At 34.0% G+C, this 24652-nt stretch overlaps 6 protein-coding genes across 6 annotated transcripts; 3 read left to right on the top strand and 3 right to left on the bottom strand.

Annotated features, from left to right (window-relative positions):
• Positions 1-3251: 3251 nt before the first annotated feature.
• LOC107192112 (tubulin alpha-1 chain-like) lies at positions 3252-5494 on the top strand. The gene is made up of 3 exons (XM_015581308.1): positions 3252-3374; positions 3988-4210; positions 4311-5494. The coding sequence occupies exons 1-3, from the start codon at positions 3372-3374 to the stop codon at positions 5435-5437; spliced, it is 1353 nt and encodes a 450-aa protein (XP_015436794.1). The 5' UTR covers positions 3252-3371; the 3' UTR covers positions 5438-5494.
• Positions 5495-5675: 181 nt separating this feature from the next.
• LOC107192104 (E3 ubiquitin-protein ligase RNF14-like) lies at positions 5676-7766 on the bottom strand. The gene is made up of 4 exons (XM_015581301.1): positions 6850-7766; positions 6540-6768; positions 6201-6373; positions 5676-6125 (listed from the first exon to the last, which is right to left on the bottom strand). The coding sequence occupies exons 1-4, from the start codon at positions 7735-7737 to the stop codon at positions 5883-5885; spliced, it is 1533 nt and encodes a 510-aa protein (XP_015436787.1). The 5' UTR covers positions 7738-7766; the 3' UTR covers positions 5676-5882.
• A 667-nt stretch (positions 7767-8433) lies between these two features.
• On the top strand, positions 8434-13810 carry LOC107192095 (UDP-N-acetylglucosamine--dolichyl-phosphate N-acetylglucosaminephosphotransferase). The gene is made up of 8 exons (XM_015581290.1): positions 8434-8591; positions 8670-8863; positions 8960-9074; positions 9325-9770; positions 12968-13156; positions 13226-13296; positions 13375-13538; positions 13665-13810. Exons 1-8 carry the CDS (start codon positions 8589-8591, stop codon positions 13728-13730), a joined length of 1248 nt encoding a protein of 415 aa, XP_015436776.1. The 5' UTR covers positions 8434-8588; the 3' UTR covers positions 13731-13810.
• On the bottom strand, positions 10193-11548 carry LOC107192094 (beta-1,4-mannosyl-glycoprotein 4-beta-N-acetylglucosaminyltransferase). Its single transcript, XM_015581289.1, has 2 exons — positions 11390-11548; positions 10193-11331 (listed from the first exon to the last, which is right to left on the bottom strand). Exons 1-2 carry the CDS (start codon positions 11546-11548, stop codon positions 10204-10206), a joined length of 1287 nt encoding a protein of 428 aa, XP_015436775.1. The 3' UTR covers positions 10193-10203.
• A 905-nt stretch (positions 13811-14715) lies between the features above and the next one.
• Positions 14716-18191, bottom strand: LOC107192096 (mitochondrial import receptor subunit TOM70). The gene is made up of 8 exons (XM_015581291.1): positions 17793-18191; positions 17469-17642; positions 16941-17148; positions 16396-16537; positions 15961-16312; positions 15656-15880; positions 15360-15580; positions 14716-15089 (listed from the first exon to the last, which is right to left on the bottom strand). Exons 1-8 carry the CDS (start codon positions 18039-18041, stop codon positions 14921-14923), a joined length of 1740 nt encoding a protein of 579 aa, XP_015436777.1. The 5' UTR covers positions 18042-18191; the 3' UTR covers positions 14716-14920.
• A 1369-nt stretch (positions 18192-19560) lies between these two features.
• LOC107192099 (TBC1 domain family member 23) lies at positions 19561-23388 on the top strand. The gene is made up of 9 exons (XM_015581297.1): positions 19561-19626; positions 20226-20446; positions 20684-20888; positions 20978-21214; positions 21299-21674; positions 21743-21956; positions 22023-22334; positions 22425-22557; positions 22646-23388. Exons 1-9 carry the CDS (start codon positions 19598-19600, stop codon positions 22917-22919), a joined length of 2001 nt encoding a protein of 666 aa, XP_015436783.1. The 5' UTR covers positions 19561-19597; the 3' UTR covers positions 22920-23388.
• Positions 23389-24652: the final 1264 nt, after the last annotated feature.

The following is a 24652-nucleotide window of genomic DNA, read 5'->3' as shown; positions in this document are numbered from 1 at the left end:
CTAGCCAATTATATGGCTAGCAGTTTCACAGTTTTGCCACGGATGGCGCCACCGGTCGAAAAAATAGTGGTACCCCGCGATTAAAAGCGATTTTAACAATGTTCTGGTCGTTTATTATTATTTTCAATGACAGGAGATTCATCTACGTTCTTTCAGCTTCAATCTGAATGCTTGATGAAGACGTAACTTGTCCATAGAACGCTGGAAGAGCTATTTAAAGTGAACTAAACGGGGTACGCATGACGAGATACAGTGTCAACCGTTGCAAACAAATGCGATTTTAACAATGTTCTCGCGATTACTGGTTTCCAGCCGTTAGAGAATAGTAATGTACGTTCTTTAAACGGTATATCTATGCAAAACGAAGAAGAACCATGCCCGTTTAGCGGTGTAAATGCGTTCGAAATCATTTGCAATTAGGGTTGCCGCCTTATAAGGGGCTACGGTAATACAGGCATAACTAATTTTATTAATTCAGGGGTTCTACACTATTGGGTCCATGCATTAAGTCCTGAAGCACAATTTGAGACTAATGACGTTCATTTTAAGTGCTTAATTACTGAGATATTTGCATTTTTCTATCACTAGAAATTTTCACTCACCTGTCGATATAATTTGGCTAGCAGTTTCAGCGATTCGCCACGGGTAGCGCCACCGTTCAAAAAAATAGTGGTATGCCGCAATTAAATGCGATTTTAACAGTGTTCTGGTCGCTTATTGTTATTTTCAATGACAGGAGATTAATCTACGTTCTTTAAGCTTCCAAGTGAATGTTTGATCAAGACGTAACCTGTCCATATAACGTTGGAGGAGCTATTCAAAATGAACTAACCGGGGTACACATGACGAGATACACTGTCAATCGTAGCAAACAGTTGTGAATTTAACAATATTCTTGTAATTACTGGTTCCGAGCTGATAGAGAGTACTAATCTAAGTTCTTTAAACTTCAAATGTAATGCGTGACGAAGAAAAATGATGCCCGTTCAGCCGTGTAAATGCGATCCAAACCTGTTGTGTTGTTAGGGTTGCCACTCCATAAGGGGTCAGTTAATAATCTGTTTTTATTTAATGTCAATTACTACTTTAATGCAGAAAAAAACTTCAACGTTTCAAAGGCTATTTAAATTTATAATTTCTCAGCTGGTAAAAAAAATATAATTGTAAATTTTCAAAAGAATACATATGATGTTTTTAAACAACGTAGGTAGTTAATCATCCTTAAATTATATCTCGTTATCACGTACTCTCATTTCTTATCAGATGAATATTTATGGTGATTTTATATGTTCAAATTTTTATACAGCTATGCGACATATAGCGATATAAAAAGAAGGATTTTTGCGGTTGACTGATTATGTGTTAAATGTGTCTGTCCTTCATTGTCAAATGGGTGTGTACAGCATGGCATTGTCAGCTGCCCAGCTGTCGTCTTTAAATGGCAAGGGATAAGCTTGTCTTTTCTTGGTTATTGCGTAGGATACGAAAAAAATGGGTAACATAACTTGATAAAACACACCCTTAACAGCAATATTAGTAACAACTAAATACAGAACAAATATATCATTCTATTTATACACATCGCAAAGATTATTTGAATTTATTTGATCCTCCATTAATTGCAAACTTTTACTTCAACATCAGAAAATTCTTTCACTTACTCAGAATTAATTTTATTATACAAGTTTATGCTGCGAAATCTTTGCGAAACTGAAAAAGTGCAAAAGTGTAAACAGGTCAGAAACTACGGTAAGGTGAGATCGCAGAATCAAGAGTAGAGAATGGATACGGTTTGTGCTCATGAGCAGGAAGTAGATCAGCTTCAATTCATCGTATAATTAATAATCTACCGATGATGATGAGCCGATCTTAAAAGTATTCCCCGTATAAATTTTATCTCACATCACGTTAACAGTTTCTTGCATTCTTCAGAATCTACCTAAATTGTGGTTGTGGCTGACAAATTAATTAGTGTATTATTTAATCGATTATATCTACAATTATATTTTCCTACAGTGTATAAAATTTGAAATTAAGATCAAAATCGGAATAAAGTAGACATTCAAATCGGAACTATTGAAGTATTTATTGTAAAAAAATTTATGAATTACTATCTTTATGGAGTTTTTGTTGCAACAACGGGTTCTTGGAACACCCGGTATACGCAGACAAGATCAATACCCATGATGGGTGTGTATAAACCAAATATTGCAAACTCCATACAATATATTGAACCGAACACCCTCAACTTCTATCTATAGATTCATTAATTAAACGTTGATATTAACGAACAAAAAATATATAGCTGTATAATTTAAATACATTCGTTTTTACATCATTAAAGTCCTAAAAGAGAATTTACGAATTCAAAACATACTTTGTGTTTAAATATATACGACACTATAAATATGTTCTTATAAGAAATTAAATATTATGTATATACGTTATATGTATATTCAAGTAGCCCTTTTTATTCTCACAGTCTTGTTGTATGAATATTTTTGTCCTTTACTGACATGAATATACTTTGAAATTAACAGTCATTTCGGGTATTTTCATTTCAACTCTACGTGAACGCATAAACCACGCTATTTTTAACGAAAACCCGAAATGTCTGTGATGTCTATATATAGCAGTAAGTGACAGATGCAAGTATATGTATATACAGTATACATATATAGCATGTATGCGAGCACCCGGTGGAAAATAAAGATAAAAAACAGGAAGAAACAAATCAACTATCTTAAAGTTTTTATTTCTTCGACAGCATGTAATAAAATTTATACATGTAATAATATTTTTTCTTTTAACTATAATATTGCTATAACACATCATCTGTTACAAAACGGCAACAGGAATTACATGAGTCACCAATCAAAATGCACAATCCAAATATGGAAGAAACGATCGACTATGGCGATGCATCTTATTCCACAAACATCTAATTTTGTTATAGATCGTTGTTCTTATCAAAATCAAAAATTAGTTCAGTTTACTTAAACCTGACTTAAAATGGTGAATGATTATATTGCCGTTAATGTCAATGAAACGAACATTACATTGTCGTTATTGGGACTATATTTCCCGTATAAGGTCCGTGTGTTCAGTCGTTCGTGGGTACTGCGGTCGAAAAAACACCAATCACGTAAGGGAATGAGGCCATCGAGGACCAATCAGCGTGCGCTGACGAACCATTCACCGAGGATATAAATAGCAGTTCCAGCGGCCGGCAACGCATTCGTTCACGACTGTTCACGACGCTGGACGGAGTTGTTTGCGAAAGCTCCATTACTTGCTTTAGCCAACTATCGACGTCTTACGTCTTTTTATACTCTTTTCTTGAGGAATTTGGAAACTTCACTCATTACAAAATGGTAAGTTGTTCATCCTTCATTGTTCTTTTAAGTAGAAGTGTAAATTGTAAGAAGGCGTTGGTCAAGTTGCCTAGGGGCGTGGTGGCCATTTTGTAACGGTCAACTGCCGGCCGGCTTCCGGCTTCAAATTTTGCAATATTTGATCTTCGATCACTTTCATTGTCTATTAACATTATGAGTAGGCGCATTATTCAGTGTTCTGCGTTTACCAGTTACATACTTTCAGGGATTTTTATTTATACTTATTTGTTAAGCATTTACTACCAGACAGTCAACGTACTTCTCAAGAGTTCATTGAACTTCATGCTTGCAAATTAACTTATTGTTTCATTAATTGAGTGTCAAGTATATTCTACAAATGAACGTGATATTTATTACGAGAAATTCGTATAAATTGTAGACTTAAAATCAGTATTATCTTGGTTTTGATTCCTGATGATTAAGTCGTATCAAAATGAATGTATTTGTGAATAATTTCAGTACCTTTTCGGGATTATCTGCTCAATATGGCCCCACTAAAACTTCATAACTTACGATATATATTAATTATACAGAATGTACATGAAATTTATTTTTAGAAGTATTATATATATTAATGTATTGTAATTTTTAGCGTGAGTGCATCTCAGTTCATGTTGGACAAGCTGGTGTACAAATTGGTAATGCCTGTTGGGAATTGTATTGCTTGGAACATGGCATTCAACCTGATGGTCAGATGCCATCCGACAAAACTGTTGGAGGAGGTGATGATAGTTTCAACACCTTCTTTAGCGAGACTGGTGCAGGAAAACATGTACCCAGGGCAGTTTTCATTGACTTGGAACCCACTGTAGTTGGTAAGTATCTTTAGATACTGTTAGCAATACCCGTTTTTCTTCTAACAATTCAAACATTGTTGTTTAAAACCTTTTCTAATAATTAATTTCTATTTTTTAGATGAAGTACGTACGGGTACATATCGTCAGCTGTTCCACCCCGAACAGTTAATCACTGGCAAGGAAGATGCAGCTAACAATTATGCTCGTGGGCACTACACAATTGGAAAGGAAATTGTTGATCTTGTGCTTGATCGGATTCGTAAATTGGCCGATCAATGTACTGGTCTGCAAGGTTTTCTCATCTTCCACTCATTCGGTGGTGGTACTGGTTCTGGATTCACATCTCTCTTAATGGAACGTCTCTCTGTTGATTACGGAAAGAAATCGAAGCTAGAATTTGCCATTTATCCTGCTCCACAAGTCTCCACAGCGGTTGTTGAACCATACAATTCAATTCTCACAACGCATACCACTCTTGAACATTCCGACTGCGCATTTATGGTCGACAATGAAGCGATTTACGATATCTGTCGTCGTAATTTGGACATTGAAAGACCTACTTACACGAACCTGAATAGACTGATTGGCCAAATCGTTTCTTCCATTACCGCTTCTCTGCGATTTGATGGCGCCCTGAACGTTGATCTAACAGAATTCCAAACGAATTTGGTACCTTATCCCAGGATTCACTTCCCATTGGTGACATACGCGCCTGTCATCTCAGCAGAGAAGGCTTATCACGAACAGCTCTCTGTATCAGAGATTACAAACGCATGTTTCGAACCAGCGAATCAGATGGTGAAATGCGATCCACGTCACGGCAAATACATGGCCTGCTGTATGTTGTACAGAGGTGATGTTGTACCCAAGGACGTGAACGCGGCTATCGCCACCATTAAAACGAAGCGTACCATTCAGTTTGTTGATTGGTGCCCCACTGGATTCAAAGTTGGCATTAATTACCAGCCCCCGACAGTGGTACCTGGTGGCGATCTTGCCAAGGTGCAGCGTGCCGTCTGTATGTTATCCAACACTACAGCTATCGCGGAAGCCTGGGCTCGTCTTGATCACAAATTCGACTTGATGTATGCCAAGCGAGCATTCGTTCACTGGTACGTCGGTGAAGGTATGGAAGAAGGTGAATTCTCCGAAGCTCGGGAAGACCTTGCAGCTCTCGAGAAAGATTACGAGGAGGTCGGAATGGACTCCGCAGAAGGCGAAGGAGAAGGCGCTGAAGAATACTAAATGATGGAGTTTTGATAGTTTTTTTTTTTGAATAAAGAATCTGATTTCCGTCAGTAACAATGTGTCCTTGATTGCAAAGAATACCAATCCTTTATTTAAAATCTTCGTTAACATTCTGCCATAAATTATTGGTTACAGTATTGTTTTGTTCTCACTAAAACAGTATATCGCAGAGAATTTTTACAAAACATCAAACGTTGAGATAGTTCATAAAATAATGTTCTATAGTTCATCTGGTATTTACACAATAAATTTAAGGGAAATACATATGTAGGTGGTTGTTTCATGAATATACAAAAGTTACTATGGGTCTTAAAAGACAAATTGATTGAAGTAACTTGTGGTACCTAATTTTTTGCACAGCAAAAATTTGTATAAGCATATTTGCACGAAAGCTAACAATGGCTACTAATTTTTCGAGTGTATCGTTTCATTTATTTCAACGTTATATCATAACACCATCCACAAAGTCCTCCCACTCGTAATTTGGATTATATGGGAAATCGAAGAAATCATTGTCATCCTCTTCTTCCTCTTCTATCAATCCGTGATACAAGAGATTAAAGCACTTTGAATCTGAATTTTGGTAATGCTCATACGGTGCACCTCGATTAAGTATAGCGCCACACAACCAGCAAAAGAATGTATCGCAACGCCAACATACCATCTTATTGCATCCGTCCGATTTCTACAAAAAATGTTAACGTTAAATACACAGTAAATAAGGTAATTTAACGCCGCAAGTGTAAACATATTACTTTACCTCAATAGCAGCATTACATTTAGGACATTTCTGACTGTTAGTCTTGATCCAATCCTCAGACATAATGTTTTCTACTAAAGTCTGAAGCTGCTTCTTACCATAACGTTGCTCCATCTGAAGCTTCCTATCGTTAGAAGCTTCTTGATACTCGATAACTAAGTCATGCGTTTCAGCTGTAATAATACATATTATGTACAATGTACATATAACAAGGAACTATGTTTTAAAATGTCTACTATCATACGTCACGTATTCGTCACAATCACGTATATATATATAGTAAAATATTATGTGCTAAATTATTAAACTTTAAGTATTTTGTAATTTGTAGAAACACACCTGAGTAAACCTTACATGGTTCTATACCATGGTATACCATTTTACAGTAAATACAAAACGCGTATTGACATACTGGGCAATTTGCCATTTGTTCATTTGGTTCACGACTAACTGGGTACTGACAGTTACGCCTAGGACAGTACACTATGTCCATCATAGTATCTAATGTAGCATTTAGTAGTATAGAATCATACTTCGCAAATAACTCTGAACTTACTAGGTCTTTTATCTAAAAAATTTGAATGAAATAGTAAATATAGAATATTTGTTGAATTAATTTTATTTGTAGGTAATGAAGAAAAGAAATTACCTGAGCAGGAGTTGCTTCAGAAGAACACTTTTCTTCAGGGCAACAAATATTTTGCACATTTCCATCTTTAATCCTCACTTCTAGATAGCCACTTATGCAATCGTTACAGAACACATGTGTACATGGCAGAAATTGTGTACAATGTTCCCCTATTTTATCCACAAAGCATATCTTACAAGTGTAAAAATTTTTCTTGAATTCAATTTGATTGCGTTTTTCATTATAATCCATTAAAGCTTGAATAGGATTCCTACCAATAGGACAATCCAAAATGGCTCTCTTATCATAGTATTTATGCAAAAAATTCTTTTTACTCAAATATTGAGTATTTACTTCTGTCTTTCCTTTACTTTTTGCACCTTCAACAGCACGCTCTTTCTCTATATTGTCTATCACTTTATTCTTTTGAACACTTTGTGCTTTTTCCAAAGCTTCTTTGTAATATGTATAAGCACTGCTCATGTTGACATTCTCTTGTATACTCAAGAACTCTAAAGTTTCATCTTGTAAAAAGCCTACCCATGTAAACAGAATTTCTTGCCCCTTATTTTCTTCCCACAGTTGGTCTAATTTTTTACATAATTGTGCTAGTAATGAAAGACGTAACCATGATGAGTACAAAGTAAATTTTGGAGCCGACACGGAAGGATAATCCTCTGGTAAAATAATATGTAGTGTCAAAGGTGGTAAATGAGATATCTTAGTCTTCTGTAGTGGCTCTTCTGCATGTCTGCAATCTTTGTAATTTATATAGTAGTCTACAGGAAGATTTATAAATATCTTAAAACTGCATTGATAACGACCATTCTCTTCGTGATAAGAAAATTCTTCTGCATTGTAAATACTTTCCAGTGCAATGATCTCATCCTTTTGCTTTTCACTATCCATCAGTTCGAATTAAGCAACTGACAGTAGAAAAAATGTAGAATGGGCTACAATGTATGAACACTGAAAAATGGAAAATTCAATGGAAACTTTAGATGAATATCCAGTATACATTTCACAGTTGGACTGGTAATACAACTTCTCACGATTACTTGCGATATTGAAATTATCCTCAATTATAAATAAAAAAATACAGTATCTATTTGACAGTTCTAGGTTATGTATCCACAAAAATAAATATTTTCGATCTTTCGGGTACAATAAAACGGTCGATTCATAAAGTAAACAAGTTTTGAAATACAGTTATCAAAATACAGAAATACAAACTAACATATGGCATACAATTAATAATTATTTCACAATGATAAAGCTATATTACCTCATTCCTTTTTTAAAGAGAAATCCACGTTCGCTTTGTCAACAAATCTGCAGACTGTTTCAGTGAAAGTAATTTGAAAAGAAGCTATAGAACTGAAATAAAGTAGTTACAAATTTTTGACCATCTTTGAAGCTTATTTAAAGATCAACTGTGTACGCGATATAACCGAAACGATCACCTCCAACATAAAATACTGTAAAATAGTAATGAATGCAGAAACGTTTCAACAAAATGACACAAACAGAAATGTTTATATTATACTTTTGTTGTCTTCTATTGAGATTTTACTAGTCAAAGAATCGGATAATTTTGGAGCTGACTGATGCAGTGCCTATGTGCTATAGCCGTCTCTAGCGCGTGCGATGTGTTCAGATTTTCGAAAAAGATGCGTCAGTTAAGGGATGATTTTTTCTCACGCGAATTTGAAAAACAAATTGTCACAATTGCGTTATCTAAGTCCATGAACAACATATAAATGGTAAGACATCTGTGACCGGCCACGTCAATCGGCTGCTTTGTATGTACATACATACGTTTTGTTCTTGTATTTTTTAAGTCGGCTTTTCCAAAATTGTCAAACATGAAGTACAACGACGACACTTGGAAATTTCTTTTCCCGTTGTTAACAAATTTCGCGATGTCAGTTACCGTGTACTTTTTAACCATACGCTTAATACCGCGAATAAAAGACATGTTTATTAAAGCTAACCTGTACGGAATTGATATGAATAAGAGTAGTGGTGAAAAAGTGTAAGTGAGAATTTAATTCTGCATGATAATTAGTTGTTCCATCTATCTCTACAATGAACACTGCACAGGTAACTATTGTTCAATATTCTTTTACAGACCAGAGGCATTGGGTGTAGTGAGCGGATGTCTCTTCCTTATAACACTCTTTTTGTTTATTCCTATACCGTTTACAAATTATATATTTAATGATGTTAACTTTCCTCATAACGAGGTATGCCATCAACAGTTCATAGCTCACATAATAATCTCAATATGTAATTCTCTGGTGGATCTGCTTATCTATTAAATGCTCCAAAATTGGATACATTCTTATTTTACAATTAGATGTTAACTTTCTTAAAATTAGATTGCTATGTTAGAAATGAAAGTACATTAATTGGAAGCACAGAGTATTGTAGCATACTCATCAGAGGGTTAAGAAATAGTTTATGAATATTTTTATACACAAATTTCGATTACAGTTCATGGAATTTTTGGCTGCTCTACTTTCAATTTGTTGTATGCTACTTTTGGGTTTTGCTGATGATGTTTTGGATCTTCGTTGGAGGCACAAACTCTTACTACCAACCATTGCTTCATTGCCACTTTTAATGGTGTACTACATTAATTTTAATTCCACATTAATTATTGTGCCCAAACCTTTAAGGCCATGGTTTGGTATGTCAGTGGATCTGTGGATACTTTATTACTTATACATGGGAATGCTGGCAGTGTTCTGCACAAATGCTATAAACATACTAGCTGGCATAAATGGTTTAGAAGTTGGGCAAAGTTTAGTAATTTCGATGAGCATAGTTATTTTTAATATTATAGAGTTATCAGGAGATCTTTGGAAAGCACACCAGTTTTCATTATATTTCATGCTTCCATATTTAGCTACATCATTGGGCTTACTAAAATTTAATTGGTAAGTTATGTATAAAGTTGAATTAAATTAATGCATCGATTTCAGTGATGTTTGGAAACATGCAGATGAAAGACTGAAAAGATGATTGACTTGTAGTCTTTCACTTAATGATTTGCTAGCTGAAAATGTTTATTCTAAATTAAAGTAAATGCAAAGGTACCTCTACTACTGTGTTGTTATTACAAATAGTTAAAATATACATTAAAATGTGTATAATTGTATTAAATCCATGCAACTAAAAAATAAGGACTAACTTGAATAAGAACAACTCAAGATTTCTTCTGGTTTCTTTATAACTTATATGTATAAATCATTTAATATTCATAATTCATAATCAACATATTATTTTGGTATATAAATTCAATACAATATCATATAGTTTACATTGAGTATCGAATATGAGTTAATATCACAGTCGGGTGCGACCAGTATGTCAATAATAGTCTAATTTAGCATAAAAATTCTCTACTAGCCAGTCATATTTCCATGTATTATTAAGTATTGTTTCAGGCGCAAAATAGAGGTCCCGAGATTTAGAGACTCTTAGGAGATTAGTTTTTCCATCTAACCACAATCCGCTTCCTATTAGGTCCTCGATGAATGGTACATCAATAGCGTTTTCTATTTGAATTTCCTTGGATTTAACTTTATTGTGTAGGCTAGTTATAATATTTGCTGGTGCCTGGCAAAGATAACAGTACCATCCCCCGTAATGATTTAAGTCTCCTATAACTAGGCCTAGACTATCTCTTTCACTCAAGTCTCCTTCGAGTTGTTGCAACATGATGGAATTTGATTGATAAGCTTCACGCATCAGTCCAACTGTACACGCACCAACCGTTATCGTTGTTTTCAGTGGATGTTGCCAGAAGAAACCATAGACAGACCATCTTAATCTAAAACCGATAGGCTGTGGCCATCCGTTGTATACTTTGAGGAACATTAATGCCCTAGAGTTTAGTATTTGTTCTGATTCAGTCGTTACATAAATATCATCGTCTCTTAAATTCCGTACTACAGTCTTTATTTTCTCCCAAATGTATTTGGACACTACCCTCAACGGCTTGTGCACCTTCGTCGCTATATTAATATATAAAATTTTCCTCTGTTCCTGTTGTAACAAACCTTTAAGTAGCTTATGATGAAAATTATCCTCTGCATTACTCAAATCACAGATTACAAAAAGATCGACTACATTGTGTAACTCTTCTACTATCACCTCCGCGATTGCTGAATTGTATTCGTTCAGAAAAAACGTATGAATAATACGTCTCGCTGTTTTACGATGTTTCAGTTTAACGTTTTGCTTCGATGCCATAATTGCCCTCCAGACTACTTCCGGCTGACCGCAGTCCGAGCCATGCCATCCTTGAGTGCAAATACATTTTTGAAAGTCTTCGCTAGTTTTCATCTTCTGATTATCCACTCCATATTTCCAACAAACGGTATGATTGTATACATCGAATAAAGTGAAAGTCTTGACATCTTTTAGGACTATCTCCCCATTGATTGTCTGGTAGATGGGAAACTTTTTACGATTGGTCTGTTGCACTGGAGGTTCCTGTAATATCATATATGCCTAAATCTATTGACACAGAGACATAGACATAGAATCTTACCTGCGCTTCTTCAAATTTTACAAATGTAACAGAGGTATGAGTTGTAGGCACAGTTAATTCAGAAGGTGGAGTAGTAGCAACATAAATCATAACAATAAGAACTTGCAGGACTAATAGTGTATAAAGCAAGGCCAATTTCCCATCTAGGCGGGACTGCATTGCACTACCTTCTTTCTTTTAATTTGTCAATTGTGCATTTTATGTCCTGTGAAACTTTTATTTCAAACAGAACATTATTGTTACCAGAGACACATAGCCAAAAGCATCTGTGTAGTCGATGTATGGATCTATAAAAAGATACTAATGTGTTATGCATTTATACATAGTTATCTAAAGTTCAATATAATAAGTAGTTTAATAACATTTAGTAAGATTTTTATTTTACTTGGAATCTGATAGAACTTTGACTGTCATGTTACTCATCTTTGAGTGATACACTTTTTTAAAGTAAAAACTAATATTTCTAGTAAAATGTTAAATGAAATAAATTCTTTTGAAATTCGTTTGAGAAAATTTAAAAAAAAAAAACAAGAACCATGACAAATATTGGCTTATACAAGTTTCATTCTGATAAAAAAAAACATTCTAATTCTGAAAAAGTTATATTGTTGTTAATCTGGTGGTCAAAGTGTTATAGTAAATAAATATTTATTTGAATATAATTTTAGTAAATTGGTACCTAGGTATCAATCTTTGCATAATCATCCGCAATCTAATCGTAAGATTTAGTTAGCCGGCACATAATCACCGGCAATAATTCATATAATTTTCGTGCAAACTCATAATATAGTGTAGGGCTAACGACGTTTTGTGAATACCTTTGTGTCGTGACGTTTAAACCGTGACGTCACCGCTTTCCAACGTGCCATTTAATTCTTAAATGGCCCCAGTCGTGCGTTAAGAATCTCCTCAATGAACGGAACAGTGTCTTCTAGCCAACATTCGATGTTCTTTCAATTGCAGGATTAAGTGTTTCATAACGCCACATACTTTCAAGTCTGAGCGGGGCGAGTCGTTCGTTCGAAGAGGTCCCGCCGTTCTACCGAATTCTACTTCCTCGGGCCGCCTCCTCCCCAACGGTCGGCCGTAATGAGTTGAAAAACCACGCCCGAATGCTCTCCCACGCAACCTCTTTCGTCGAATCCGTCGGCAAGCGCGATCGCGACGTCTCCCAAGGCGCACGCGTCTCAAACCTCCCTTATTTATTTATGTATTATGAGCACTCGATTCTCATGAAATTTGAACTGAATCCGCCCGCGTGAGTCGACCGCATGAGTCATCGAATCACGAAATATGCTAACAGAAAAATGTATTCGTACACCAAAGTTGGGAAAAATTGTAATCTAATTAATGATTAATGATTATAATTACCGTGTAATGACATCACTAATGGAACGATTATGATTACATCCAAAGGAATCGATAATTGTGATCAATGAATGTTAATTTTCCGATTGAAAATATTTTTGACTATAACATGCCTGATATTCAGAAGTTATTATGAAAATCGCGTTTTAAAATTATATTTTTCAATATTAAATAAAAGAAAAATTCAGTTTCCGTTTTTCTTTGTTCAAGGTATCCAGCACGGGTATTTGTAGGTGATACATTTTGTTATTTATCTGGAATGACGTTCGCTGTTGTTGGTATTATTGGGCACTTCAGCAAAACTACTCTGTTATTTTTCATTCCACAAGTCATTAACTTCCTTTATAGTGTACCGCAATTGTTTCACTTTATACCGTGCCCTAGGCATAGATTACCAAAGTAGGTTCTTTAATTGAGAATTTTTATTTCGGTTTACAATGATATAATTATGCTTCCATTTATTTGCAGGTATAATAAAGAGATAGACAAGCTAGAAATCAGCTGCACTTTATTTAACAAAAACGATATTAATACTATTGGTATGAAGATACAACTTTAGTTATTTTATTAATTTCGTATTCCCTTAATTTTTTAACTAAATAGATTGTTTTCTTTAGGTAAACTCATAATGTGGACATTTAAGAAACTACGCTTAATAAAGTGGCAAGAGGATACAAAGGGTGTTGTTACATGCAACAATTTTACTTTAATTAATTTTGTTCTCATTATAACTGGACCAATCAAAGAATCCACACTTACGCTAATTTTGTTACTAATTCAGGTAAGAGTTTTATTAATGCCCAAGTAATATTTACATTTTTGTCTTCAAATTATACAAAATAATGATTATGATTAAATAAATTTATAGACAGTATCTTAATGTATTAAAAGGCTGTTGATGTTCTAGGTTTTTTGCAGTTTATTAGCATTCGTTATAAGATACCCTCTTGCTTCAATCTTCTATGATGTTTGAAAAGGCACATATTAAAGATCAGGATATATACAGCATATTGAAAAATTACGTTATTATTTCATAATGAAATAATATACTGTTTCTGGAGACACTTGAATATGTACATGTATGTAAACACATGTATTTTCAAGATTTTATACTTATCATTAGTACAATTATACATTTTATAATTGTTAAAGCTATGTAAATATTAATGTAATTTTCCAAGGGAAAAAGAAATACGTTCCTTTCCAGTTTTTAAGCAATGCTGGCCAAAGTCATAGACATTACAATGTAGTGGGAGTCAAGTTGTAATGTAACAAAATAAAATTTATAATATTTTTAAAATAATACAACATCAATATTTATAGGTATATGAATTTTAGATGAATCTATTAATAATATTTTATATGCATTATGTACAAAGTAATATAAAATACAATGTCAGAGTCACAGTTAAAATTATTAATAAACTACTATAAAGTATAATTTAATTACTAAAATTATTTCAAAAATTCTTTTATGATGAGCAATATTTATGCATCAAATGTATATATATATTTTCCCAAATATGATAAATAATTGTGAGCATCCTTAGATCAGCTAAATATATTTGACACGACATTTCACAACACAGGACAAATAAAGAATGTAGTAAATAGGAATTTCATAATTGTGATCTTTTCGAAGTACATGATAATAAAAAAGATATATAATAGGCAACAATCAAACTGACGTAATATCATTACACAAATCTTATGTCTGGCATCAACAAAATCAATCTTTTATAAATGCAATATTCAAAAACTGCATCCAATAATATTTATCAAATGAAATGCTAATGCAGTTGAAAAAATGCAAATGAAATGTCTCCACCAGAAGAAGCGAACCTACTAACTCAATTAAACGATAGATATCTACACATTTCTCCGTAACTGTGAGAACAATTTTCACGTTATTACGAAATTTCTTTCGAACCTTAAATAAAATTATACATTAGTGGGTCATACCATACCTAAATCTGAGGCCAAGATTTAGTAAATCTGTGTTACAGTTCAGAGTTATATACAGATACCTAAATCAGGCCAAAATTTAGTAAATCTGTGTTAGTCATACCATGCACATGAAACGTCATTCTTTAGTTCCGGTGACCATTTGTATTTATTTTATTTGAATTTTCGCGTTTGATCGGGGCAGAAGTTTGTAAAAGCTTATGAAACACTTGATATATTCATCATTATGTTTGCACCCAATTTATCTTTCAGCGCGAGCTGCGCTTTCACGGCATCTCTTAGACCGAAAATATGTGTAAGCTCTGTGGCCGTACGACCTAATGCCAAAGCCTTATCGAACAATGATATTGCTTCTTCTAGGTTTCCCCTATTAAAAGACAAAATTCACAATTAACAGACGTATACAGAGCATGTCAAAGTATACTTAGAGGTAATTATATAGTGAGGTAGTAACCACAGTGAGGAACTCCCCATAAACCTGTCCTTATGGTTTAGCTGGACTTACTACCTCACTATATTCGTACTTCGAAATATATGTGTTATATAAAATAGGGCTTCAATTATGAATATTATAAATGATTGGAAAAAAAATAAAAATTTTTTTTACTACATCCTATATATCGTAATGTTTACCCACCTTTGAACTTCGATTGTTGCTAATGTCTCGTACCCAAACTCACATTTATCATCTAATTCCAATCCTTTCTTAATATACCCAATAGCCTTCTCAACGTTACCATTCCATTTTAATTGCAATAAACCTCTATGTACATAGAACGAAGCATTATATGGATGTTTCTCGATTGCTTTAGCAAAGTAACTATCTGCTTTCTGATACTCTTGCGTTTCTGATAATACCTACATGAATTAATAATACATTATATTTGTAACCATTACAATATGAATTACTAGAAATGTGAATTGTTTTCATACCTGAGCATACAAAATGTAACAGTCAGGGCAGTCGGGGTATTTTTCAAAAGCCATCTCAAAACCTTTCATGGCTTCATTTGATAGTTCTATGTCCCTGTTAATCAGAGCATAGTGATAGTCTGTATAACATTTTTGTACATATGCCACGCCGAACTTGGGATTAAGATCCACAGCTTTCTTAAAGTCTTCTTTAGCCTCTTGTATTTTGTCCATAAGTAAATTTGCCTGTAATTGCACTATTATTCATAAATATCTTCGAATTTAAAAGATAAATTTATCATAGGTATATCAAATGTCATTAATACCTGTCCCTTATAAAAATAAATATCACTACAATCAGGATCGAGTTCTATAGCCATTTCATAGTCACAGAAACTTTTCTCGGGATTTTCTAGATTTATATACAATGTAGCTCGTTTTACCAGCGCATTTACTTTGGTAGCGTTTGAAGCAGTATCACTATTTATAATAGTAGCAAACTCGTCTATGGCGGTTTCATGCTGTCCCAGCAAAAAATAAAACGTAGCCCGTAAAAGATGCACTTCCATTTTGTGCTGCAGTGTATCTACTTCAGAACTATTGAGCTCTTGTGTACAAAGTGGTATCACATCATCATATTTTTCTTCTTTCACGCATTCCAAAATCTTCGCGAAACTCCTAAATAGTAGTACATACCGATTATACGCGAGATAATAGTAAACAAAAAATAAAAATAGTAATTTAGTAATCGAAACACATACGGAGATACGTTACTATAGTCGTTATTTTTAATTATTGTAAAAATAGGATCACTATGGAAACTATTAATATAGTCCTTAATGACCTGTTTGCTGGGCATAATAAACTTTTTGTTTGCCAAATGTTCCATGGCATGTTGTTTACCTAAAAAAAGTTTTCAATTTATATTGATTGGTTCATATAGGATGATAAAAAAAAGGTCTGATACAGCATTATGCAAAAGAACCAAATATACATAAACGTTGGTGAAGCTGTTTAAACAATTTAGGAGATGGAATACAACTATTAGGATATTTTTCATATATATTGGTAAAGCCATACACAAAATGCATATTTGCCATTTCCAAATTAAAACAATGAATGGACATTGTTACATAATAAAACTTCATTTTACAGAGAAAGGATTGCTTTTAGGAGTAATGTTGGTTAGACACTTTTTTCTCCTCTCGTGAGTACTATAAGACCTATAAGTATCAGATTTTTTTTTCTTTATCACCCTGTATATGTTGTAAGAATTAATAAGAATTAGATAGCGAGATATACCTACCTAATTGTTTTAAAACCCTGTCTGCTATTATCAAAGCTGTTTGATTCCCAAAGTTTTCCAGGATACAAGCTGCTGTGACATCCTCTAAGGCTGATTCTAAGTTATTGCAATGTTCCATTGCCCGTGCTCTACGTAATAAGGCTTTTGCATATCTTGGTTTCAGTTCTAAGGCTTTTGTACAATCTGCTTTTACAGCACTAAATTTTTTCTGTAATGTATGTTAATGGTATTGCTAATTGCTTTGCTGGTTAATAATACATCACACTCTTTTCAATCTCTGGGATGCCAACATATTTTAAGGAAGAACAATGCTGCATAAACTTTGCTTGCAATATAATAATAATGAAGAAAGTCAAGACATTAAGCATGAACCTAACATACAATCCTTTTCATACAAATCATACTTTTTTTCATTTACTTGTTCAATGTTATTCCTTTTATTAAACAATACGTTTTCAATTTGGATGAGGGTAAATCATTGGATAGCATTGTCTTTACAAATGAATTATTAATAATAAAACTGATTACCAGTTGTTCATAGGCAGCTGCTCTATTTTGATAAAAAGTAGCAAGAGCTTCAGTATTTTCCATTGGACAAGCTTCAATCGCATTATTATACTGAGTTATCGCCTCATCGTACTTTCCTATCTTGAAGTGTTCATTTCCCTTGTTCTTAAATCTTTGAGCTTTATCCAATGGAGTCTATAATGTAATATCCACATTCGGTGTACAGAATAGTTTCCATTATGTACAATCAAATAATATAATAGTCATATTTTGGAATTACACAAGACTCCGGCCATGTGCGTTAGTAAGGTATTTATGTAAATCTAAATGGTGCGCGAAACTAACCTCGGTCCCAGCAGTACTTTTCGGTGGACAGTCAGCGTCGATAGAGATTTGTTTGTCAGCGGCTGGTGTGCCATTTTCTTTCGAGCCGGTTTTTGATTTACCACGGTTCGATTTGGGTGACGGTTTAATGTTGTTCTTAAAATACATGTAACCGAGACCTAGAGCAACCGGCGCTCCAACAACTAGAGCAAGTTGCCATTTTGGTAGCGCACTGCCGGTCACGCTGCCTGCGCCACTTGCACCTGTCATTTTTCACAAATTCTACACTATCCTTCCGTGTCACGGTCTACTTTCCTTTCACGTTTTGTTCTTGATTCTCACCGACACAAAAACGGACAGTGAGAACTACACAACACGAATTCTAACGATCATGCGGAAATACTGCCACAAGGCACAACCGTCTGCAGACGAACCTCTGATCAAGTGAATATAACGTTTAGTACGTGTTTTCACCGTCGTGTGAATTTAGCGCTTGTTATATCTACAGGTTATGTATATCTATTGACGGCCACGAGTTGGGCGTTATTCAAACGAGAATTTATTTGACTAACGTTTTGAATTCGAAATAAAATTTGCTGAACTCTAGCTGTGACTGTCTATAAAGAAAACAGTTGTCCATCTGAATCGGATAACTTATGAATCTGATAACTTATCAAACGGTGTCAAACTGATTCAGGGATTCCCTGAATTGATATTGTGTACTGATAATATTTACGTTTCTTAGAAAGCCTGATAATCTGTCTATTAGTCTCAGACGTACGACAAAAAGATAAAAAAATTGGTTGAAACGAAACCCAAAATGGATTATTATATGATAATAAAATCTCTGCTTTTTACGTTTCTTAATTAATATTGAATTATTTAACGTGTCCCTGATGGGTACTGTAACACCATCTAGGATCAAGAAAATAGAATTAATTGGCTAATAGCTTGAAAGTTTTACCGTAAAGAGCGCTACAAGTAGTTTAAACAATTTTGTTTTAATGCATATTCATAAAAAAAGAATATTAATTCAAAATATAATGTACAGCGTCAATTCAGGAAGTTTCATAAAATAATTTCACACCATGGAACAAAATACCAAGGACATTATATATTATCGAACAATTAGTATCAAATAATTTCATTTGATGTTAAACGTTTAGTGTGAATATGTTTACTACATTCATTGACATGGAAGTGTAATTTATTGTAGACTGGACGTCTTATATTCGCGCGTTAATCTCGCGCATGCACGAAACTTTCCCAGAAAACATGGCAACTGTCCGTCAGCAGGAGGGAAGTTTTGGCTCGGGCAATATCTATAGGACATCGAATTTCAAAGTGAACGCAAACTACGAGAAATGTCATAAAAACTACGACATTTATCGAAGAATGTTAAATAATTTGGAATATTTGGTCTGCTGCAGAGGACTGTAACGTGCATGTAACGTTCGATTATTTAACTGACAGGCCTGTCCAACATGTGGCCCGCGGGTCATTTCGCCAGACGACGCGGTCCCCACCATCACTCAGTCCATACCCCACACTCGCTTGCGCTGCGATGCGATCGTGTGGCAAGAGGTACGTACGGGTAGGAATTTCTGGAGCGCCAGAAGTGGGGACAGTCAGAGCATGTACACACGCTTTCTTACCTCTATATTGTCCGTCGGGCTTCTTGTGGATATGGAGGGGGGTCATTCCCCTCGGCTGAAAGAGCAAGCCGGTAGGGGCAATTATCGATTTTGACCCGCGCCGCCTCGCGGGCCACAAGTTGGACAGGCCTGAATTTAACACATCTCGATAAGAGTGTGACGTTTACCAAAATGGCACTACAAGAAGATGAAAACACCTGGTGAGCTGATTTCAAAAGATTCGTTATGTTTTTAAAACTCTGTTATCTATTTTTCTTTTATGATTGTGCTGAATTTTAATGAATTATTATAGTACTACGATACTTTGACTAACTTTTGTGCAGTACAAATTTAGCTTTTCGTAACACTGTTTCACTGTCATGTTCCCTGCATATTCGAAAATATTTGAATACTAAAAATAATCGAATATACATATTACTATTTATACGCGAATTCTACGCATCATTTGAAAAATGTATTCCTTCATTAAAATGAGCATGGAACTGCAGATGCTTTATTAATTAGCTTATGCAAATGTTGTACTAAAGAAAAGTTAGTATCAAAGAACAATGTTGTATAAGTCACATTAAGTAAATATACCACTATGAAATTAAAATCCAGTTATAAGTAGACTACTGATCTTTACGCATACTTACATATTCTCTGTGAATAATTTAATTAGGAAAAAAGAAATATAAAACGTACATGTACTTTATTCGAATGCTTCTACTTTACTCTTATTTACGTAGTTGTATTTCATATAAAAGTGTAATTTAAAGAATAGATTAAGTGTTCAATATACAAGATTATAATAATTCAGGGTATTGGAGCTGGAAGCAGCTTTATATGATACAGAGGTACCATCTGCATCTGATATATATGCAATTTGTAAGGGAAAGGCAATTCCTGTGTATCTAAGGCCAGAAGCATGGGAGGCTTGCCTAGATGTTACTGATCGGGGTAATCAATTAAGTCACTTCAATGAAGTCTTTGATTTACTTGAACAAAATATTATTCGTGATGATTGCCAACAATTTGTTGGTAAGTTGAAATGTTAGATTTCTTCAAAGTGGAACACATACATATACACATATAATTCTTATCTTTACAAGGTGGAACTGGTTAAGGCTTATCTTATTCACATATATTGTGTTTCAAACTTGAACACTAGATTTCACTTTAAAGTTTAATATAAATCAATGTTCCATATTATTTATCTATATTATTCTTAATAATTATGAAATACAAAATGTAATAATTGTAGTATTTTTATTGCAGCAAAGCTAGGAAATAATGATGAGGTTAAAGTATGCGTTCTATCTGATTTAGAGTCTATTTTAACATTTTATTGCAAGAGCAAAGAGAAACAATATAAGAGAGGGAACGGATGGATAGAGTTATTAGGTCCTTTAATAGATTTGAAACTGCTTCGTAGAGTAACTTACAATTTATTTGAGGCAATAATAGATATTTATATTCCTAGGTACAGTATTTCGTAAGATTATTACATCTCAAAAAGTCCTTTATCTTCTAAGTCAGTTTGACACAACTACACAATGTATGAATTTTCAGAGGTGAAGCCTATAGTTCTGTATTAAGATTGTTGTTACTTTACCATGAACCAGAGTTATGTTCTTTTCTGGACACAAAAAGAATATCTCCGGATCAGTATGCAAGAGGATGGGTGACTACCCTTTTCTCTGGTGTGTGTTCACTACCAGCTGTTTGTACAATGTGGGATTTGTACTTTATGCAAGCTGATCCGTTTTTCATGTTATTTCTTTCGCTTATTATGGTGATAAATGCTAGGTAAGATATATAAAACAGTAATATACACATTGTATTTCCATTGAAACGCTATCGTTAAAATATTTACTTTACTGTTTTACACAGGGAGCAAATATTAAGTATGAAAGACAATGATAAGCAGAGCATAATAGATGCAATAGCTGCTATGCCTTGTGCTCTGGAAGCAGAGGATGTAACAGACTTTTGCTCTCTGGCACAATATTATGCGATGAAAACACCGTCCTCTTTTAAACAGGATCTGTATCCGATTATGTTCGGAGAAGGTTACGATGAAAAATATATATCACATGCGCTATGCTTGCCTGTATCGGCCCAAGAATTAGTTGAAAATTCTATCGAAAGTCCGTCCACACCTAACACCACTGTTGAATCAGTTAGATTTTTTTTAGTAGACTGTAGACCTGCCGAGCAGTACAATGCAGGACATCTGCCAACTGCGTTTCACTTAGATTGTAATTTGGTATGTCTCCTTTTTCGTACCATCTTTGCGCGATATTATTTTATTAAAATTTGAGGATCTTGTTTCAGATGCTCCAAGAACCAGCTGCGTTCGCCACAGCGGTGCAAGGATTGTTGCAGGCACAACGACAAGCACTAGCTGTAGGATCGCAAGCTGGCGGTGAACATCTTTGCTTCTTGGGAAGCGGTAGGCAAGAAGAAGATCGTTATACACACATGGTAGTCGCATCTTTTTTACAGAAGCATACACAGTATGTCAGTATGGTTACATCAGGATATCAAGGTAAGAAAAATTGAATCGAAACAAGAAAATTCATCATCTCATTCGTAATTGCTTATACCATTTCAGCTATACACGAATACTTTGGCGATGAAGTCGTTTCTAGTCTCGTTGATCATAATTCACAACATTGTTTAGTATGTAACGCGAATATATCCGAAACAAATTCTAATGAATCGAGTCCTGCCAGAGTCAAGAATAATAATTCTGATTTGCTTGGAAAGATAAAGAAAGTGAAGGAAAAGTTGTTCGACTATATCGTTAATCCATCAGCAAGTGTTCATAATAACGTGGAAAATAGAAATGGCAAGGATCCAGAGTATACTAAACGGCAAAAGAAAACTGCTCCTGTGTTTAGCATAGACGATGATCAAGAATTAGGTGAGTTTCACTGTCTATACAGAATCTAAAGCCAAATATGTTATTGGTAGATATTTGTATAAATAACGAATAAGCAATTGCATATTGTAGATATGACAATGACAAACCATGAAAGCGAAGAACCCATTGAAGTAGTGTCGATTCAACAATGGATGAAGGATCCAAAATTACTACATTCCTTTAAATGCCAAGAAGTGAAAGTGAATAGAGATCTCTGTGATAGGTGAATGTTTTAACAAACTAGAAACCGAGACTAGCAGTAAAGTTACAATTTTTTTTGTTAACGTTTTATGCATATGTTTTATTTTCAGTATACTTTTGGTTACTGACACTCATCTTATTGTACTCCGGGAAATACCAGAACGAAAAGGCGCAGCACACGTAATTGTCAAGCGTCCGTTGACGAGTATTGTTAAAATAACGTCTAGAAAACGACATTCGGATCTGATCACATTTAAATACGGTACAACACAGTACAATGATACGGTCATCTCAGACATGGATAAATTTTTAATTCCTAACGCGACTGAGGCTACCAAATTGATAACACAACAAATTCTGAAACAATTGAAACAAACCAATTAACATCTTAAGTGTTTTATTAATATCGAGCCCGCTGATTGGACTACAATATGTACAGACAAGATTCAATTTATTTTAAAGGAGTTTTCACGGACAAATATGAGAATGGACATTTTTTTATTCGTTTAACCGAATACAATGTTCTTTATTAAATGGTACTACGATCGCAACATTGTAATATTAGTGTAATTAAAGATGAAAGTCTCTGTAGTGGAAGATTTTAACACAAGCGTGTCATATATAGAACTGATTAACACGATGTCATCAAATGATTATACGACCAAACATGATTTACAACTGGATTGTGAGGTTTTGGTGATTTTACTAAGTCATTTCTTTCATGGACATGCACATGCACTTTTTAAAGTTTTTAAAAACGTACAATTTCCACGGAAAAAGCATTTTTCGCATTTCTTTATTATAGTAAAGCTCACGATGAGCGTTAATAATTTTGAGCTTAATTATTATTTCACATGTGGCTAAGCGGTGGTTTTACTATAAACAGAATAGGAGAGGTAATGGACTCTACAAATTATTCATTGATGTGAATATATAGGGTGGAATGTAATGTGCCATGAACTAAGGATATTGTTGATTCTCTTATACACGGTGAGTTGTGTGAAGTAGAACGCTTGGTTGTCGTTAGTAGATTTGAAAATATAAAAAAATGTGTAAGATAGATGTTTTACTGTTTACATAAGGATGAATTCTACTACAAACCATAGTAGTACATTAAACTCATCTTGAATTTACCGTACAGCCTATTTCGTTTATTGTAATGTTCGATCCATTAGAGATATTCAAGTGATCTGTTTCTTGTAATTCAACGTGTATAAATACAATTCGTGAAGCAGTGTCGATATGTATATGAACATTAATAATTTTTTCTTTCTTTAAACACGTGAACACTCTGAATTATATACTAACACATTTTCAACATACATTGAGATATATCTATACGTTATAACGAACTGATAATTGGTCCTAATCTAATGTAATTCAAGGAATATTACATACAAAATGGTTATAATAATTGCATTTTATAGAATATAGTCTTGCAATGCGTGTCTTTATAAAATATTTACAAAAGGTACAAATTCCGTGAAAAGTTTAACAATATCATCTATTCACAGGCATACCTATTACACTGCCTGATTATATTTCGAGAAATTTTTAAAGTTTACGATTTACTATCTTTCAAAATATATCTGTAATTCGAAAGGAATCATTCGTGAGAAAATATCTGAGTCTCTTAGTGAGATGTATGTTCAAAAAATTACGAGGTACAATTCTTTTTTAAATTAATCAATAGAAACTTACTAAAAATTATTCTCTTTGTGCATATAGCTGCACTGCCTTTTTGTAATTTGAGACAATACCATTTGTAACAATAGCTAACTTGTGTATAAACGATTAATAGACTTTTTTACATGGTTGTAACTTCGTTATTGTATTATGGGTGGGCTTATTTATAAGGTACACTTTGGCTATCCTGTGTTTCAGATTATTTAAGAATAGTTTGAACTCTGTTTAGTAACTTATCAGAACCTTGAATCATGTATATACCAGCAACATTGTTAATACTTACAACAATAGTGATCTGTAACATACTTAATAATATGTATAACTAATTCAGTGTAAAAATAGAAAATTTTCTATTTATGTGCTTCCACAATAATTGATGAGTGTAAATAGCGGCGTAGTTATTAACTATAGGAACTTATTAGAATTTTAAA

This window comes from Dufourea novaeangliae, unplaced genomic scaffold (assembly GCF_001272555.1).
Source record: "Dufourea novaeangliae isolate 0120121106 unplaced genomic scaffold, ASM127255v1 scaffold306, whole genome shotgun sequence".
In the NCBI taxonomy this organism is placed as follows: Eukaryota; Metazoa; Arthropoda; class Insecta; order Hymenoptera; family Halictidae; genus Dufourea; species Dufourea novaeangliae.
Note: the sequence above shows the minus strand (reverse complement) of the source record. Positions and strands in the feature narration are given on the sequence as shown.